The sequence below is a fragment of the Oncorhynchus mykiss genome, chromosome 18 (genome assembly GCF_057628025.1).
Source record: "Oncorhynchus mykiss isolate SJ-2025 chromosome 18, ASM5762802v1, whole genome shotgun sequence".
NCBI lineage: Eukaryota > Metazoa > Chordata > Actinopteri > Salmoniformes > Salmonidae > Oncorhynchus > Oncorhynchus mykiss.
In genome coordinates, this window is record NC_143039.1 from 43,911,747 (window position 1) to 43,932,038 (window position 20,292).

Consider the following 20,292-nt stretch of genomic DNA (forward strand, 5'->3'; position numbering starts at 1 on the left):
TATAAGATAATGAGAAAGTATTTTTTGTCTTAGAGTTGGTGTTGTATTTATAGTCATGAATCTATTTCAGTACAACCAATGGTAGCAACAATAATACACCTTTTTAAAGCTGGAATCCTTAATTGAAACGATAACAAAGTGGTCACCTTGCCTGTGTTTTGATAGAAATCTGAGGGATTTGCCTGGTTAAATGGAACCACTCTCAAATTTAAAGCAAAAGCTATATACGCAAGGACTGACCATCCATGATATCAACATTTTAGTTTATGTCATGTTTTCAGGATATACCGTGTTAGTTACATTTACTTTGGTTACAAACATTGGAGTAAAACAAGCTTATATTTTGGGTTCTGATGGGGTACGATAGTTAAACTAAGCCCATGAGGCATTTTTCTAAGTTATATTCTTCAATAATCAATGTTTAATAGGTAGCTAGCAACTAAGGAGTATAGCTTTAATGAAACGCTCATACTTCATGCTTTACGGTTGAGATAATAATCGGTGTATGGTCTCGCGATGTTTGACGGTTAAGCGCTCCTGCAGAAAAAGGACTTGACACACATGTCAACAAATAAGATAAATTAATACTAGCTAGCAACACAGGTAAGTTTAGGTCTTGCGTGTTTAGTCATTTGGACAATATCAATGGCGCCAAGGTTAACTTTTTGGTTTGTATAGCAAGAGGACAAATGCATACTAAAACAGTTTGAAAGAAAACTATCGTCTCGTTTGCTAACACAGCTAGCTAGCTAATTTTGTATTTTTTAAATTTTTATTTCGCCTTTGTTTAACCAGGTTGGCCAGTTGAGAACCATTTCTCATTTACGTCTGCGACCTGGCCAAGATAAAGGAAAGCAGTGCGACAAAAAAATCTAACAACAACAGAGTTACACATAAACACACGTACAGTCAATAACACAATAGAAAAACATCTATGTACAGTGTGTGCAAATGTAGAAGAGTAGGGAGGTAGACAATACATAGGCATAGAGGCGAAATAGTTACAATTTAGCATTAACAATGTTAGCTAGCTAACTTACTGTACAGTAGCAAGCAACGTTAGCTAGCCATCTAGCCACCCGTTTTTACGTTAAATTTGGCATAATCAGTTGGGGTGCAACGTTGCAGATATAATGCATAAAGCTCACATGTGGCTATTACTGTACTGGCAGGTTAAAGTGATGTAAGTGTTCATGCCTTCCAGTACTGTACAGTTCGTGTTATGAAGGTTTGCTACCCATGCATTATTGCGTAATTAAATTTGGCCTATGCCATTTTGGTACTCATGCATTGCATCATAATTCATTTTGGTTTATGATTAAACAAAATATGACGTCACGCTATTGACAGGGTATAAGGTCTGAAACAGGGTTTAAATGTGACCTTTTATTTATTTTTTTTACAATAAATTCTATTTTTTTGATGTAAATGGCATGTTATAGAAGGGTCCAGACCATTTTTCTTGTGATTTCAGTTGTTTTTGCAAAACTTAACCCCAAACAGCAAATCACTTCCTCATCCTCCTTGTGTGTAGTATGCCCCCCACAAAAAAATAAGTCCTTTTAGAAACGGCAAAGCTGTCAGTATAGTGATAGGGGAAACGTCTTGAGTTGCACAAAGGGAATATAACGTTGGGGATAAAGTTTGGAATGAAAACATTGCATGTGTACAACATCTAAAGACCTGCATCACTATACTGAGAGCCATGCCTTTTTGGAGTCGCTGTTAATTTTTTTCAGGGCCCCCATACTACACAATGAGGATGAGGAAGTGATTTACTGTTTGGGGTAAGTTTCTCAAAAGCAAGTGAAATCACTAAAACGGTGTCGGGACCCTTCTATGACATGCCATTTACATCAAAAACAGAGATTTAAGTTCATTCAACTTCAGTTGCAACTTGATAGTTATTATTAATCTAATATTCATGATTTACAGTTCACTAGAGCCTTAGCTTGTAGACGATTATGCCATGGACTTATGGTCACTAGTAATAAATTAGGAATGTGATGGGCCTCTTCCACCCCTAGCCAAGTCTGCATGGGGTAAGGACGAGGTAGAGGAGGCTGATCCCTACTCTGGTAATGTAAACTACTGGCCCTTTGCTATTTTCCCCATGTGCGAAATGGTGGTCGCCCTGCATGGAGTAGTTCCTGTATTGCAGACTACCTCCAGCACCATGGGGAGTAACAAAGACAAGGAGCAGACAGCAACTGTGGCTTCCCCCAGAGCGATAACCTTGTTAGCGTTGAAGAGACTGCCTCAAAGCCTGAAGGCTGCGAGGCTTTCGCTGACACAAAGCCAAAGGTCTCAGCCTGGAAGAGGTTTCGCTGCTATCTGAGAAAGAAGATGAGATCCTCCTCAGAGCCCATATTGTGTGTGTGTGTATGCACACACAGGCTCCCGAGTGGCGCAGCGGTCTAAGGCACTGCATCTCAGTGCTAGAGGCGTCACTACAGACCCTGGTTAGATTCTGGGCTGTATCACAACCAGCTGTGATCGGGAGTCCCATAGGGCGGAACACAATTGGCCCAGCGTCGTCCGGGTTTGGCCAGGGTAGGTCGTCATTGTAAAATTAGAATTTGTTCTTAACTGACTTGCCTAGTTAAATAAAAATACATATATATAGCCACTTTAATTTTGTAAAAATAAATTAATGTTTCATTAATTTATTTAAGGGTTAAATATTAATGTATTTAACCCTTATTTTACCAGGTAAGTTGACTAAGAACGCGTTCTCATTTACAGCATTGACCTGGGGAATAGTTACAGGGAGAGGAGGGGGAATGAATGAGCCAATTGGAAGACAGGGATGATTAGGTGGCCATGATGGCATGAGGACCAGATTGGGAATTTAGCCAGGACACCAGGGCTTAACATCCCTACTCTTACGATAATTGCCATGGACACTTTAGTGACCACAGAGAGTCAGGACATCTGTTTTACTTTCCATTCGAAAGACAACAGCACCCTACACAGGGCAATGTCCCCAATCACTGTCCTGGGGCATTGGCATATTTTTTTTAGACCAGAGGAAAGAGTGCCTCCTACTGATTTTCCAACACCACTTTCAGCAGCGTCTGGTCTCCCATCCAGGACCAAACCTTCTTAGCCTCAGAGGAAAGCCAGCAGAGGGATGCAGGGTGGTATGCTGCTGACCAATACAGGCATTCACATTTCCCTATGGGAAAATAAAGTATTAAACCATCAACACATATTATTGCGAATGTAACATCAAGAAATTAACCAGTCTGTTTCTCTTTCCCTGTCTCCCCTGCTTTCTCTTCCTCCATATTCCTCTATCCCCAACCCTTCCCTTTTCCATCCTTCCAATATCATACAACCAGGCATGCCAAGGTGTGCCAGTGTAGAATAGGCTGACCCCTCGCTGCACCTATAGGTCCTCTGCTGTCTCCATGACCACCCCTCCCATAGTGGCGTTCGCCGGGCAGCAGGCTCAGGCTGCCCGTGATGTCAACACGGCGTCGCTCTGTCGCATCGGCCAGGAGACGGTGCAGGATATCGTCTTACGCACCATGGAGATCTTCCAGCTGTTGAGGAACATGCAGGTAAGTGTTTCTTGTGACTTTTTTGTGTTGGGACGGGTATGAAGGCTGAACGAAGTTCGAAGTCTTGCCTTTTATTATGGATGGTGCTCGTCTGTCAACCACCTTTAATACACGCAAAGCATTGTTTGCATGTGCTCCTCTTCCCTTTTACACACACACACACGCACACACACACACTCACACACGATTCAGCCTTATTTGACCCCAGACCGACAGCATTACATAAACTGACAGCACAACGTTGATTCATTGTCATGCATTTCCTCACAGTTATATCTAATAACAGTAACACAATATGACATGCATTGTCCCTCTGGTGTGAATGGATGGATATGGGCCTAAGAGCAGAAATCTGGGCCAACTAAGACTGCTTTTATTCTTGCCCAAGGAAGGCATGTCCCATGGTGCAATCCTGTCTCACGCTTGTTTTTAAACATGGAGGATGATATAATTGGTTGTGAAAAGGCCTTTATTTGATCATTAGATAGTCATACCTCTTCTAGACCTTCTGTTGACACGTTGGAAAGATCAGACTGTGCCCTTAAGATGGGTTCAGGAGAAGTTGTGTGTGTGTGTCCCAAATGGCACCCTATTCCCTATGTAGTTCACTACTTTTGACCAGGACTCATACTAGGACTCTCAAAAGTAGTGCACTATATAGGGAATAGGGTGCCATTTGGGCCATTTGGGACACAACAAGATGTTGTCTTTCTCGGTCTGTCTGTGTCTCAGAGAAGATCCTTCTGCAGCTCATTAAAACAACAACAGTGTAAGACAAAAGAAGAAGACCGCAAAGCAAGCCGTGCTGCCTCGCTGCAGAATGTACAAACAGCACTGTTGTGACTTGTTTCACAGATCACAGACTCTGTGTGGGGAAAGAAAGGTCACTCTGTTTACAGAGTGGTAGGCATGTATACAGGTATATGTATACACCCTACCTACCCTCATGCAGGGAATAGTTTCAGGCTGTACAGGATGTTTACTATCAGTTAAAAATGCCTAAAGCTAGTTAGCGTAAAGCTCAGGTGAAACAGTCCGGAGCTTTTCTAAGTCATACACATATCATGTAGTTATGTATATGGAATGCCATGTAACCGCACATTTAAATAAATACATGTAAAACCGTTTTTTTGTTGTCTACAATGCAATAATTCAGTCGTTATTTTACAAACCATCTACACTTCAGTTACCACCATAAACATTTGAGAAATTACACGCTGGCTATTAGTAGTCAAAGAGTAACTGATCAAGGAGGTACTAGTCGAGTAAACAGGAGGCCCTGAAATGACCCGTAGCTATTAGTACAATGTTATTACATTACTAGGAAAGAAGTGTGTTACATACTCTTCTATGTCATCTCCCCCAGCTGCCAAATGGAGTGACGTACCACCCCAGCACCCACCAGGACAGGCTGGGCAAACTGCAGGAGCACCTGCGTATGCTCTCTGTACTCTTCCGCAAGCTGCGCCTCGTCTACGACAAATGTAACGAAAACTGCACCGGTCTGGACCCCGTACCCCCAGAGGTGAGTAGCCACTGTGCCAGGACCACTCTTTGTGTCACAATCAATATATAACCAGTTTGAGCCGGACATAGTGTACTTTACCACAGTTGACGCCATTTTGGCTCGGTGTTCAAACCTACACAAACCACTAATGCAGATTTATGGACATTTTGGTTTTTGCCAGAGAGATTGGATTACAGTTTCCTCATACAAAATGTTGTGAGGGGATCCACCGTGGCTGTGAAGAAAGTTCAGAGGAACCCCTGGTGCCTGCGGGATTCTAATCTCTCCCACTCTATCAGGTCTACCTCGGGACAGACACCCTATTTCCTATATAGTGCACTACTTTTGCGCAGGCCAGTAGTGCACTCTACAGGGAATATGTTTCCATTTGAGACGCAACACTCGGCTCAGCTCCACATTCAATTCAATGGCCGCTTTGTGTTTGTCCTGAGGGCCTCCTTAGTGGCTGTTATGGACACCCACCTCTAAATACCCACCACTTTATTTTACTGAGCTACTCGGTTGGCTACTGTTTTAGACCTCGTGCTGGGCGATTCCACTTTTTTATTGGTGGTTTCATTGTTGCAGTCTTTTCTGCTATTGATTTGGAGACAATTGGTTGTAAAATCAGTGTTTTAGAACTGACATTGCATGCACACGTTTAATTAGGCTTTCAAACATACAGTACCAGTCAAAAGTTTGGACACACCTACTCGAGGGTTTTTCTTTATATTTTATTATTTTCTACATTGTAGACTAATAGTGAAGACATCAAAACTGTGAAATAACACATGGAATCGTGTAGTAACCAAAAAAGTCTTAAACAAGTCTAAATATATTTTAGATTTAGATTCTTCAACGTAGCCACCCTTTGGCATTCTCTCAATCAGCTTCATAAGGAATGCTTTTCCAACAGTCTTGAAGGAGTTCCCACATATGCTGAGCACTTGTTGGCTGCTTTTCATTCACTCTGCGGTCCAACTCATCCCGAACCATCTCAATTGGGTTGAGGTCAGGTGATTGTGGAGGCCAGGTCATCTGATGTAGCACTCCATCATTCTCCTTCTTGTTCAAATAGCCCTTACACAGCCTGGAGGTGTGTTGGGTCATTGTGTTGTTGAAAAACAAATGTTAGTCCCACTAAGCGCAAACCAGATGGGATGGCGTATCGCTGCAGAATGCTGTGGTAGCCATGCTGGTTAAGTGTGCCTTGAATTCTAAATAAATCACTGACAGTGTAATCAGCAAAGCACCCCCACACCATCCCATCTCCTCTTCCATGCTTCACGGTGGGAACTAGACATGCTGAACAGTGACAATTATGAGACAGCCTATAGGGAGGAGGTCAGAGACCTGGCCGTGTGGTGCCAGGATAATAACCTCTCCCTAAACGTGATCAAGACAAAGGAGATGATTGTGGACTACAGGAAAAGGAGGACCGAGCACGCCCCCATTCTCATCGACAGGGCTGTAGTGGAGCAGGTTGTGAGCTTAAAGTTCCATCACCAACAAACTATCATGGTCCAAACACACCAAGATAGTCGTGAAGAGGGCACGACAGCCTAATCCCTCTCAGGAGACTGAACAGATTTGGTATGGGTCCTCAGATCCTCAAAAGGTTCCACAGCTGCACCGTCGAGAGCATCCTGACTGGTTGAATCACTGACTGGTATGGCAACTGCTCGGCCTTCGACCGCAAGGCACTACAGAGTGTGTACGGCCCAGTACATCACTGGGGCCAAGCTTCCTGCCATCCAGGACCTCTATACCAGGTGGTGTCAGAGGAAGGCCCAAAAATTGTCAAAGACTCCAGCCACCCTAGTCATAGACTGTTCTCTGCTAAAGCAAGGTACCGGAGTGCCAAGTCTAGGTCCAAAAGGCTTCTTAACAACTTCTACCCCCAAGCCATAAGACTCCTGAACAGCTCATCAAATGGCTAGCCAGACTATTTGCATTGTCCCCCCAACCTCTTTTACACGGCTGCTACTCTGTTTATTATCTATGCAATGTCACTTTACCCCTACCTAACCTGTGCCCCCGCTGTCACGTTCTGACCTTAGTTCCTTTGTTTTTGTCTTTGTTATAGTATGGTCAGGGCGTGAGTTGGGGTGGACAGTCTATGTTTGTTTTTCTATGTTGGTTTTTGAGTTCGGTCTAGTATGGTTCTCAATCAGAGGCAGCTGTCAATTGTTGTCCATGATTGAGAATCATACTTAGGTAGCCTTTTTTCCACCTGGGTTTTGTGGGTGTTTATTTTCTGTCTAGTGTGTGTTGTCACCTTACAGAACTGTTTCGGTTTCATTGATTCACATTTGTTATTTTGTTCCAGTGTTCAGTTGTGTTTTTTGAATAAATCAATATGGACAATTACCACGCTGCGTTTTGGTCCGATCCTTACTCCTCCTCAGACGAAGAGGAGGAAATCCGTTACACCCGCACATTGACTCTGTACCGGTACCCCCTGTTTTTAGCCTCGCTAGTGTTATTTTTCTGCTGCTCTCTAATTATTATTATTTATTTTTTATTTTTTAAATGAACACTTATTTTTTCTTAACTGCATTGTTGGTTAAGGGCTTGTAAAGTAAGCATTCACTGTAATATCTACTACACCTGTTGTATTCGGCGCATGTGACAAATACAATTTCATTTGATTTGAAAAGGAAAGCAATTCCACAAATGAACTTTTAACAAGGCACCCTGTTAATTGAAATGCATTCCAGGTGACTACCTCATCAAGCTGGTTGAGAGAATGCCAAGAGTGTGCAAAGCTGTCATCAAGGCAAAGGGTGGCTACTTTGAAGAATCTCAAATATAAAATATATTTTGATTTAACACTTTATTGGTTACTACATGATTCCATATGTGTTATTTCATAGTTTTGATGTCTTCACTATTATTCTACAATGTAGAAAAAAGTAAAAATAAAGAAAAACCCTTGAATGAGTAGGTGTCCAAACTTTTGACTGGTACTGTATACAGTACATTTGTTTTATGTATGGGCCATGGTGACGGAATTACGCTGAGACTCAGATTGTTCACTAAAATGTATACCAAACAAAAACCATAGATTTCAAAGTTTAACAAACCGTGCAACTCTATGCACAATGACTATTTTTAACAATTCCTACTGAACATTTTACAAACACACATTTACAGGAAGAACTGTGCAGATACAAAGTTTGTGAACAGAATGAAACTGAACATCTTCAAAGTTTTTTCAGTAAATGTTAATTTTTGATAATGTACAGTGTATTCATTGTGCATAGAGTGCTATAGTTTGTTAAACTTTGAAATGAATGGTTTTTGTTTGGCATACGTTTTGAAAGTCTCAGTATAATTCAGTTACTGTAGAATTGCCCTTATGGCATACTGGCTTGCTGTATTTCTCTCTCGGGGGAAAAGTTACACTTTTATTTGTAATTCTGGTCATATGTAAACCTCACTGTCCATTACACTCCACAGTTGTACCACTTCATTTAAAATGTTTACCTATCCCCCAGAGCAAACTACTTACTGTGCTGATCAACCAATACTTCACTGTAACGTTGTCTGGAGGGAGTTGATTTTGGCCCGCCGAACGCCGCCGTTTATCATCCCCTGAAACTCAAGTGGCTGACAAGCCTGCCAGCCGCAGTCCTGACAATCATGCTATTGGCTGGCCGCTGACCGGGCTTTCCCCAAACAGGAAGTGGAATCAATGACTAAGCCAGCGTGACCTCATCGCGTTCCTATTTAGCAGCAGGCCTGGTAATGAACAACTGGGGAAGGCTTCCCACATAAGCGGTTTTCTGTTTTTTCCCAGAGACTGGGGTTATGACTCACACCCACAGTCACGGAGACAAACACACACTCTTTCTCTCTCGCCCTCTCTTTCTACCCCGCACATTTTCCCCCTTCTGGACTGCCAATAACAGCTCTTACCTTTAAATTCAATATGTGTTTGGCTCATAGCTGGTATTATAGAAGTAGAAAAAGGTTTTCCGCCCCTAACAATCACAGTTGGCCTAATATAATATCCAGCATGTCTTCTGTCTTCTCTCCAACACAAGTCAGACAGCTTAGGGTTTGGCATCGGTCTCTCTGACTGACTAGAGAGAACTGCCAGAGCTGTCTCTTGTTTTTCTCATGTGATTCTCTCTCTGTCTGTCTTCTGGCCTGGCCCTATCCAGCCCTGCAGTAATGCTTTGGTCACAGCCTGCTTTAATCATTGTCTACACTGGCCTCTGCCAGTTGCTAAACCTCAGGTCATTGACTGCAATGAAATGTGATCAACTAATAGGTTATTTAGAATGTTGAATAGCACTCAGCCTCAGATTTGTGTTGGACTTCACTGTGTTTTCACGCCTGCTAAGGCTTTTGGTTGGCTCTTGTACCTAATCTTTATGTATTTATTTATTTAGTTATTTATGAGTTATGAGAAGGATGCTGTAGACGTTAATGTTGTTTATTTTCTCAAATCATTACCTCGTTCCTACATAACCGTTTAAGCAATCTCACCTTACACAGCCATGTATGATAATAGGAACCCAGTAGACGACAAGTGTTAACGCTAGTATAATGGTACCATTTAAGATAAGCCCGTTGATCTTGATGCAGTGCAATAGAGAACAATGTGTTCCATACAGCACTGCTTATTATCCTGCAGACCAGCAGATGTCAGTGTGATTTAAAGCAGAGTAGTCGGTGTAGTGTCAGCCAGACAACGTCAAGCACAGAGAGCGCTTAAAAAGGAAATAAGCACTTGGGTATGGACTGTGGAGAAGTCCTGATTCTGAATTGGTGGTGGTGGTATAGAACTGTTTGTAGATTACATTATATTTAAAGTGTTTTTGTGATCTACACAAAATCCCTATTTTCTGCTCATGCAGTTCTAATTCAGTATAACGGGAGGGAATGACATAGAAATCTCTTTTATACAAGCTTAGTAGGGAGAGTTTGTGCTCACGCAAGCAGTATAGATATACCTATTGTAATGGAGGACTTGGTGGACTATATATTCTTAGGTTTTAATATTGCCTAATGCAGGGTTTCCCAAACTCTGTCCTCTAGACCATCAGGGGTGCACTTTTAGTTTTTTTACCCAAGCAGGACACAGCTGATTCAAATAATCAACAAATCATCAAGCTTTGATCATTTGAACCAGCTGTGTGGTGTTAAGGCAAAAACCCAAAACGTGCACCCCTTGGGGTCCCAAGGACCGAGTTTGGGAAACGCTGGCGTAAGGTGTTCGCTTCCAAGTGTTGAGCTACAGCTCTGTTATGATTAACTACTATGTATCGGTATGATAACGACTGTTTCTTTACAGCATTTCATACACCTATACATAGAGTATGGAGACTTTAGAGAAGGGAGTGAGTCTATATTTGTCACGTTTGTATTTCTTTGTTTGATGAGATATATAAGCCAATTAATGTTTTTTTTCCCCTCCTTTTTTAAATTGATCTTTATTTAACCAGGCGACTCCCATTGAAAGGGTAATCTCTTTTACAAGGGAGTCATATGTATTTTCCTATTGGAAACCAAAGCACCAAACTACTTATCAATTTACCATCCCCTCATTGAACGCCTGTGGTCATTGTATTTGTTTATATCCACCACCTCTCCCCCACACAGCAACTCATCCCCTACGTGGAGGACGACAGCTCCAAACACGATGAACGCTTGGCCAGCCAGGCCCGCCCTGCAACAGAGGAGAGGAGAGAAATCCTGGAGGTTAACAAGGTGAGCTGCCCACTGGGGATTTATAGATATAAATGTACAGTATGCTGGGCTTTAGAGAGCACAGCCCTTTATATAAAAAGTAACCCAAATAGGGATTCCAGGAGGAGAGAGGCCAAAAGAGAGAGAGAACAGATGCTACAAAGAGAAAAAAAGATCTATGACAAAATATATTGTGAAGACATAAGCTACATATTGTACACAATACTCCCAGTACTCTGGTGTACTGTATCTTACTTAAAGTATTAATAGCCTGTCTATGACTGTTGAAAAACGTTTTTGGTAAAAACACAACATGCATTATTTGGTAGCGTTGCAGCTTTTATTAGCCCCTGGTCATTGTGTGTGTGTATGTATGTATGTATGTGTGTGTGTGTGTGTTCCTCTGTGCATGCTTGCCTGTCTGAGTGTGCTGAATCATAATGGAGTTCACAGAAGTCACAGATGAGTATTGGTTATTTTTAAGAGCTCTATCTCCCTCACTGCTCTTAAAGGTAACCACTACAGTAAAACATGGGCTGAACACTGAGCTTAACTAAACTTAGGTGCATGCCAAACAAATGGTGTATCCGCTGCATGCACACAAACCATAAGCATCAATATCAGCATTCTAGCTGACCTGTGTTGCAATGAAACATACCACCACTGAAAGGAGAGTAGCCACGCACATCCAAACATAACAGGCCCAAGACACATTGAACGCAGAGTAACTACGAACGTCCAAACGTAGCCTAGGAGCTGGACAAAAATATAGCAATGAAAACAATAAAAATACTCATTTTAAATGTGGGAGCACTGAGCACTGCAGCAGCCATCCCCTCCACTTCACGCTGCTCCACTTGGAGCCCAAATTCCCAGCTGCATATTAAAGCTACGATGAGGAGAACATATTTTGGGGAGTTAAAGGGGTTACCTCATCAGGAGGGGAGTGATGTGGCAGAATGCGGAAAGCAGATGTTTAGGAGGCCCGGCTGCATCTGCTGCAGCGAACCGAGCCAGATAGATCGAGCCAGGTTAACATGTAACCGGATGGGATAAATGGGAAGATTTTAGTGTGAAAACATGCCACATATTGAACCAAATACCAGATTCCACAGGACGAGAGAGAAAAGAGGGAGAAGAGAAGCTACAGAGAAAGAGGAAAAATGGATGGATTACTGGACCGGATGGATAAAGGAGATTTTAGTGTGAAGACATATTGAGACATAGGATTCCAGTCATTCCAGAGGAGGAGAGATGGAGGGAAAAGAGGGAACACTGAGAGAGAGAAAAAAAGAGCGAGAAGACAGATGACCGGATGAACCGATATGTAGACAAAGGGAAGATGTCAGAGGGAAGTTCTGCATATCGAGCCAGAGAAGATTCTCCAGTAGAAGAGAGAGAGAAAAAGAAGAGACACTTGAAGGAAAGAGAGAAGACCGATAGATGGAGGTCTACAACAGACAGATAGACTGATAGATAGATATGTAGACAGCTGGAATGATACTGGCTTCTAAAAGAGAGCAAAGACTGATGGAATTTCTCTAGAAGACAAATACAATGACATATACTGCACTGTAAATCAATGACAAACACAATATAAGATTGAGAAATAAGATTATAAAAAGAAAATAGATTGATGTCGAACTGAATTGATAGATATGTCCCCAGAAGGGAAAGTAAAACAAAAGGGTAATTGACACCTGTATACAGTAATATCCCTATAGAACAAACAGATGTGAAGGCAAACAACTATAGCCTGGTCCCAGATCTGTTTATGCTGCCTTGACAACTCGTATGGCCAAACAGATGTAGGACCAGGCTAGCCCTGTCGTTTGTCTTTTGCTCCAACCCAGCAGGAAAGGTAGGTAAAGAGTAGAGTATGCTAGGTTAAAGGAGGTTCACTGGAGGAGCTCCAAGATAAATGACTCCTCCATGGTAATGTCTTGCTGCTTTATGGGCCGCCCTGTGTGTGAGTGATAGCCTGTTCTCGTTATCTGTCGATTTGGGTAATTGCTGTTTGTCGGAGGCGCGTTGACTGATGGTGATGCAATCTGTCGAGGGAGGGAGAGAAGAAGGGAGAGAGAGATGGTGTGCATGCAGCCGATAGTGTGTGCTTTGGTGTAAGTATGAGTGAAATATGTGTGTGTGAGTTCATTTGAGCATGTAACCTCTGTATGAGCAAGTATGGTGTTTGCATAAATGTTTAAGATGCATCAGCTATAATTTATTGCCACCTAATGGTCTGAGATTGCTCTGAGCTGCAGACCAATTGTGCATATCAATTTCCCTTTCCTCACTTTCTCCTCTGCTCTAACGAGAAACACAAACTCTGAAGCGCCCAAGTGACCCCAAATTAGAGCCTTAATGAATGCCTCGCATTAGTGGTCACACACCAATTAATGGGAGGAAACAATGAATATGACAAACCGACAACCTGATTCCCTTTTATCGAATTGAAATTCCGAAGATGTTTTGCTGATAAGCATTTTCGTCCCATCTGTGTCGCCTTTTACGTCCAAGAAGGACTGACTGTGTTTTCTGCAGAACGCATGATGATGATGATGATGATTCACTGGGCTCTCAAGAGTATTTGATAATCATTCCATCTGAATTCCATATGAAGCTTCTGCATTGTCATCTCCCCATCACTCTTTCTCTTCCCTACTTCACCCTCCTTCCTTTCCTCCATCCTTCCTTCTCTTCTTACCCTCTTGGGTCTTAACTGATGACCAGCTCCTTCGGGAGTGTCACAGGCAGTACCTTCCCCGTGATACCGGAGGGGACCTGGGACCATCCCGAGTGCTTCTCCGTTGCAGCCCTGCCATCAACACTCGGCCAGCGTTTGATTTAATACCAGCCTAAGTGAGAATAAATTCCTGTCATAGCCCATTAAGGAGGCCTTGGAGAGATCTGGCCTGTTATTAATTCTCCACAGCTCCTCTCTTCCTCTCTCCGTCTCTCCTCTCTCTCCTCCCCCTCCCCTCATTCCCTCCCTCGCACACACTCCCTTGCTTTTTTAATATCCTGTTAATTACCGCGTCTGTCCTCTTTATTCAAATGAAAAAGTGAGAAATTAAAAGCAAAGGCAGTTTGTAATTTCAAATCGGGGAAATGTGTGGGGGGGTGGGGGGGGGGGGGCTCTCCAATGGTGGTGCAGTCGTGGATAATGAATTGCAGTGACATTGGCCGGTTAGCAGTGTTCTCTGAAGAGCAGGCCGGGGTCTGTGGAGGCCTAATGATAAACAAACAGAGACCCAGATGATAATGAGACTCACTCGGAGAGAGGGATACGGATGGCTTTATGTAGCGCTCTCTCTCTTCCTCCCTCAACTACTCCCTCTCTTTCCCCCCCTCTGCCTCTTTCTCCCCCTCTGCCTCTTTCTCTCTCCCCCTCCCTCTCTCTTTCTCCCCCTCCCTCTCTCTCTCTCCCCCTCCCTCTCTCTCTCTCCCCCTCCCTTTCTCCCTACACACTCCAGCATTAGCAGGCTGTTCACAGGAGGCGCACAAACCTCCATGTTATTATCAGGCTCATATGTAGCCCATTAGACCAGTGTGTTGGCCAGGAGCTTTTTAATTGGTGAGCAGGAGGTCAGAGGGGAAATGCAGCACAACTCATGTTGTTGGAAGATCAGGGGGCTGTTTTTAGAATGAGAACGTATTTCGAGTGAATTCTCTGATATATTTTCTATTTTGTTAAACCGTTTAAGGAATATGTAACCATTTAGACTAGAGTGTTTTTACATTTTCAAAATGTTTTTTTAAATTCTCAAAATGGATTTGTTAACTACATCAAGGCATCTTACTGGCTTGAAAGAGGAAGGATTAGGTGTACAGCAGTATGTCTATTGTGACCATGGTGACGCCACCAGGTTGACGGGTTCACTGTGAATCCTACCTGTTTAGAAATGGATCCCATGAACTTGAGATATGTTGGTGTGTAGGGCTGTTACGGTGACTGTATAACCACCACACCGGTGGTCACAAGTCATGACCGCAGTCAAATTCCATGTGACCGTTTAGTCAAGTTATCTTTTCCGAGCTTTTTTTTTTTGGGTAACCTTTTATTTAACTAGGCAAGTCAGTTAAGAACACATTTTTATTTACCATGACGGCCTACTCCGGCCAAACCCTAACCCGGACGACACTGGGCCAATTTTGCACCACCCTATGGGACTCTCACGGCTGGTTGTGATACAGCCCAGGGTCGAACCAGGGTCTGTAGGGATGCCTCTAGCACTGAGATGCAGTGCCTTGCGCCACTCGGGAGCCCCCAAACACACTAATTAAACACTTAATTAGAGCCCATGAGTTCATGTTGCGCAACATTTCTATAGGCTATGCAATTGTGTGAGAAAAAAAGAGTTTTGATGGTCTCAATTAAAAAGTTGATTCCATCAGCTTTCTATAGGCTAGACCTACTATATTTATGTATCAACCTTCCTAACACTAAGCACATTGCTTGTCTTTACAACAGGAGTATAGCCTACCGGGCTGGCATGAAAATGACTTGAGGCTGTAATTGCTGCCAAAGGTGCTTCAACAAAGTACTGAGTAAAGGTTCTGACAATTTCTAAACCTGTTTTTTGTCATTATGGGGTATAGTGATGATTGATGAGGGAAAAAATGGTTTTAATCCATTTTAGAATAACGCTGTAACGTAACAACAACGTAACAAAGTCAAGGGGTCTGAGTACTTTCCGAATGCACTGTATATTATTTAGAATATTTAAAGGCAAGATTTAAATAAGAATAGTCTGATGGGTGACAATATTAGCCTATCACTTGTGAATGATATATCATCACTTGTGAATTATGTATCGTCACTTGTGAATTATATATCATCACTTGTGAATACAGTAAGGCATGAAAGAGAGCATGCCTTTTGTTGTTGACTTTTAAAAAATCATAGTTGCACACCCATGTAGCCCATAGGCCAACATGTTTTGATAAGGTTTGTATCACTACTAAAGTGGCCAAATAACTTCTTAAAATGAAGCACATTAATCCGCTTTACAAGGGGTGTAGAGCCTAACTGGCATACATAAGCAACGCGTGAGCTTCAAGTTTGGGGAAGATAATTTTCACCATAAAAATGCACCAATTGCATTTGCAGTCACTTTTGATAATGGTGTTTTCCCACTAATGGCATTTTGGAACATTCGCGCTTATAGCCTACTGCCGTGAGCACATTGCTGCGCTTATAATATGAAGAAATAGTCTAATAGTTTATCAACATTCCGATCTGTTAAATTCAGCCTCATTGCTTTTAAAAGGTTTTTTGATGCTAGTGGTTGTATTAATTTGGAATCTATTTCATCCCACAATTGTCCCAGACTATGTTTGGAATATTTATTTCTCACACAGAAGGACAAGTTGACCAGTAGAATAAGTCGACATAAACTAGTGCTTTTGCTGTTTGTTAGGCCTACTCATCTTGTTGGCTGATGAAAAGTACATTTGGACAGTTCTTCCAATATGTGCCTCTGAATTCAATTTCAAAGGTATAAGCGCAGTTGTGTCCCCGATGTGTCTCTTTATTTGTAGCCTGTGAGGACCTGAGATGCTGTGAGAAGGACCCGGTCACCTGACGGGAATTGGCTAATAAGAATTACGTTTTTCTGAGAGAGCCATGAGAGTGGGGAATTATAATTATTATATTCAGCCCAAGAGCACAACGGCGACTGACCAGGGGGCATTACGGCCACACAAATGCCGCTGGGAAATTAGAGTCATTATCAAGTGCTTGTCAAATTGTGAGAGACTGATGAAGTGTGTGCAGACTGTGCAAATTAACAATGCAGAGCTTATACCTTTAAAATAAAATGAGAATTTCTAAGTAAATATTTTCTGCAAATTAAAAAAAAAAAAAAAAAAAAAAAAAAAAGTTTACCCCCTTTTTCTCCCCAATTGTTGTACTATCTTGTCTCATCGCTACAACTCCCGTACGGGCTCAGGAGAGACGAAGGTTGAAAGTCATGCGTCCTCCGATACACAACCCAACCAGCCGCACTGCTTCTTAACACAGCGCGCATCCAACCCGGAAGCCAGCCGCACCAATGTGTCGGAGGCTACACCGTGCACCTGGCAACCTTGGTTAGCGCGCACTGCCCCCGGCCCGCCACAGGAGTCGCTGGTGCGCGATGAGACAAGGACATCCCTACCGACCAAGCCCTCCCTAACCCGGACGACGCTAGGCCAATTGTGCGTCGCCCCACGGACCTCCCGGTCGCGGCCGGTTACGACAGAGCCTGGGCGCGAACCCAGGGACTCTGATGGCACAGCTGGCGCTGCAGTACAGCGCCCTTAACCACTGCGCCACCCGGGAGGCTTTTTTCTGCTAAATTAACTAGTGTAGCCCACAGCCATATGTCATAGCCAGATCAGGACTATGATCAGGGCTAACATAAAGATAACCCAGAGTATGCTATTCTGTTCTTCTAAAATAGACCACATTTTCTTCATATCATGTTTCTTTAGACCTGTCCTAAAATAAATATTGGATTTATTGTGATGGTGTAGGCTATATTAAAGGGATTTATTAGACTATTTAAAATGTAGATGTTCCAAAGGTCTGCATCAGTGGCTTGTAGGCTGTGCGTGGAAGCCAGGAGATGCTAAATGAGTTTATGTTAATTAACGGTCCATTACCGTGAGACTAGCAGTTATTTGCTTGACAATCACCGGCTGACAAAATTTCATGACTGCTTACAGCCCTATTGGTGTGAATAGTAAATCAGGCCGACGACTGGAATCTGCTGCACCAACAAAACAAGTGACACTTTGCCACTCTCCCCAAACACCAAACCTTGTTCTTGCTCCCCTCGTGTAAAAAGAGCAAAAATAACATCTCCAATCGGTGGAGACTTTAGTGGAATTACACCACCTTTCATCTTCCCAGATATCTGCCTGCCTCATTTTCTCTCCACGGTTGCATATGAGATCTGGGCTGGACCCATATGCTCTAATCCCCTGACAGCTGAGGCAGAGATGAAAGAGCCCGGCTCGTTGGCCCTGAGATAGAGAGGGAGGCATCACCGAGCAAATGCAGTCTAAAGCCCCCTATACCTCACACTACACCCGAGTTCTCCAAGCTAACCTTCTCTACTGCACCCTTTCTCTCTAAACTACCCCTCCACCATTACACCCTATATACTCTCTCCCAAGTTAACCATCCTCACACCCTCACTCTCCAAGCTGCCCCTCCACTACACCCAACACCCTCTCTCTCCAAGTTACCCTTCCAAAACACCTTACACTTTCTCTTTACAAGCTACCCCACCACCTCCCACCCTCTCACTCACTCTCTCCAAGTTAACCCTCCACTACCTGCTCACCCTTCAAGAGACCCTTCCAGTATGGACATCATCTCACTCCTTGCAATCCAAACCCATTGTCCGACACACTGTCCTATTCATTCACACTCTTTGACTGTATGGCACCAGGCTCAGACAAATATTGATGGTCCGTAACGTTAGCACAAAGAAAACTGTGCAGATATATCTTCTTTTGCTACTCCGACTCTGCCGTAAGAGAGTTACTCCAGATGGGCAAATGTATCTCCTTTAAGCATATTGTGTCCCCACTGAGTTCTGAAAACTATGAACTCTCTCTGCTCTTCTCCTAATATCATCTGAAGAGATTATAGGGAAAACTATTAAGTTATTGGGTTTATCAAACTTCCATGAGATTGCATGATAATCCTGATGATTTGAAGGCATCATTACAAGTCTTCCCTTCCCTCACCTCGTCTGCTTCCTCATGTCTCCATTGTCCCTTTTATCTATACTGAACAAAAATATAAAAGCAACATGTAAAATGTTGGTCCCATGTTTCATGAGCTGAAATAAAAGAAATGTTCCATATGCACAAAAAGCTTATTTCTCTCAAATGTGCACAAATTTGTTTACATCCGTGTTAGTGAGAACACCTTGTACTGGGGACAATAAAAGGCCACTCTAAAATGTGCAGTTTTGTCACACAACACAATGTCATAGATGTCTCAAGTTTTGAGGGAGCGTGCAATTGGCATGCTGACAGCCGGAATGTCCACCAGAGCTGTTGGCAGAGAATTTGTTAATTTCTCTACCATCAGCCGCCTCAAACTTCATTTTAGAGAATTTGGCAGTACGTCCAACTGGCCTCACAATCACAGACCATGTGTAATCACGCTAGCCCAGGTCCTCCACATCTGGCTTCTTCACCTGCGGGATCATCTGAGACCAGCTACCTGGACAGCTGATGAAACTGAGTCTTTCTGTCTGTAATAAAGCCCTTTTGTGGGGAAAACAAATGCTGATTGGCTGAGCCTGGCTCCCCAGTGGTTCCCACTGTCGTGACTTGACTTAAACATTAATCTGAAGACGGTTATTTATCTAATTACCTAACTATGTTTAATTATTACCCAATTCAATGAATCATGTAACAATTAACTCATTAGGATCTGGGGCACCACGAGAGAGTTTCTTTAAAGAGTTACCATCTCCCGAATTAAATTTATCACATCCATAAACAGTCAACTTATTAATCAGAACCTCATATCATATCCTCATTCGGAACTGTCATAACCTCCTTGCATCTGCAAAAAAAAACAGCCTTACTTATGATTCAGTACTACACAAATTGTTTTACTTATTTATTTACTAGCTAATTAAATTGGAACACAGGATAAACATACACACTTGCATTTGTTATTGACTGGGGACTTAATATGCTGAAAACAGGTCCCTAGAGAAATGACAACAACATGGCTGCTTATTAAATAAGAGACAGAGAGGGAGAGAGAGGGACAGAGACACTTAATATTGGTACATTCAGATTTTTTTTGCTGATTGTCTGAAATGGTTCCGCCAAGTCTTCTACGGTTGTCCTTCTCTGTAGTTGTCCGGTATCTGGTGACTTGTCGAGTAGTCCTGAACAGAACTACACAGGTGACTTTCCTTCCATTCACTCTTGAAGATGCTTCTTTGAAGATAGGCTAACCAGCCGTTTTGATCGTTTGAGTAGAGTAACAGGATGGTCCTACTTAAATTAGCTTTCGAAGATACTTTACTTAGGACAGCTAATCAGCCATACCAGTGATTGTCCGGGAGGTGAGTTTCTCATCTCTACCTCGTGTTTAGATTCAAAGCTCAAACCACTTTAAATGTGCAGCTGCAGCTTCACTTCTTTCTAGTCTTATAAGTTAATTTCTTAACCCATCATTTATTCAGTTTGTTCGAAAGGGGCAGTTCCGTCAGGCTGACACGCTCTCTGACCTCACTTCAGGGCGGTGACTACTCACGGTGCAAAGTTATGTAAAACAATGATCTTTTATAGCTCCTCAAATTACATCCCACTCATCATTTTTCAAATTGCATTCACAACACATAGTATGGACACTTCATACATGTAGTGGGTATACTTTCCAAGTTACTGTATTTCCTTTATAACGTTTTTATTGACATTATAAAATCAGAAACAAAATGATATTAGTGTTTTATAGATCGCCTCTGGTCATTCCCCATGGTCAATATTAGAAAT

At 42.6% G+C, this 20,292-nt stretch overlaps 1 protein-coding gene across 2 annotated transcripts in view; it reads left to right on the top strand.

The window, feature by feature from the left end:
* The first annotated feature begins 477 nt into the window (after positions 1 to 477).
* Positions 478 to 20,292, top strand: part of med30 (mediator complex subunit 30) — a 32,493-nt gene continuing 12,678 nt past the window's right edge. Inside the window, exons 1-5 of one of the 2 annotated variants that reach the window (XM_021571814.3) lie at positions 483 to 603; positions 3,072 to 3,143; positions 3,345 to 3,566; positions 4,933 to 5,091; positions 10,687 to 10,794. In XM_021571814.3, the coding sequence (XP_021427489.1) occupies positions 3,414 to 3,566; positions 4,933 to 5,091; positions 10,687 to 10,794 (420 nt within the window). In that variant the 5' untranslated portion in view covers positions 483 to 603; positions 3,072 to 3,143; positions 3,345 to 3,413. Of the gene's footprint in view, positions 604 to 3,071; positions 3,144 to 3,344; positions 3,567 to 4,932; positions 5,092 to 10,686; positions 10,795 to 20,292 lie in introns of both variants that reach the window. The other variant, XM_021571813.3, reaches the window with a different exon arrangement.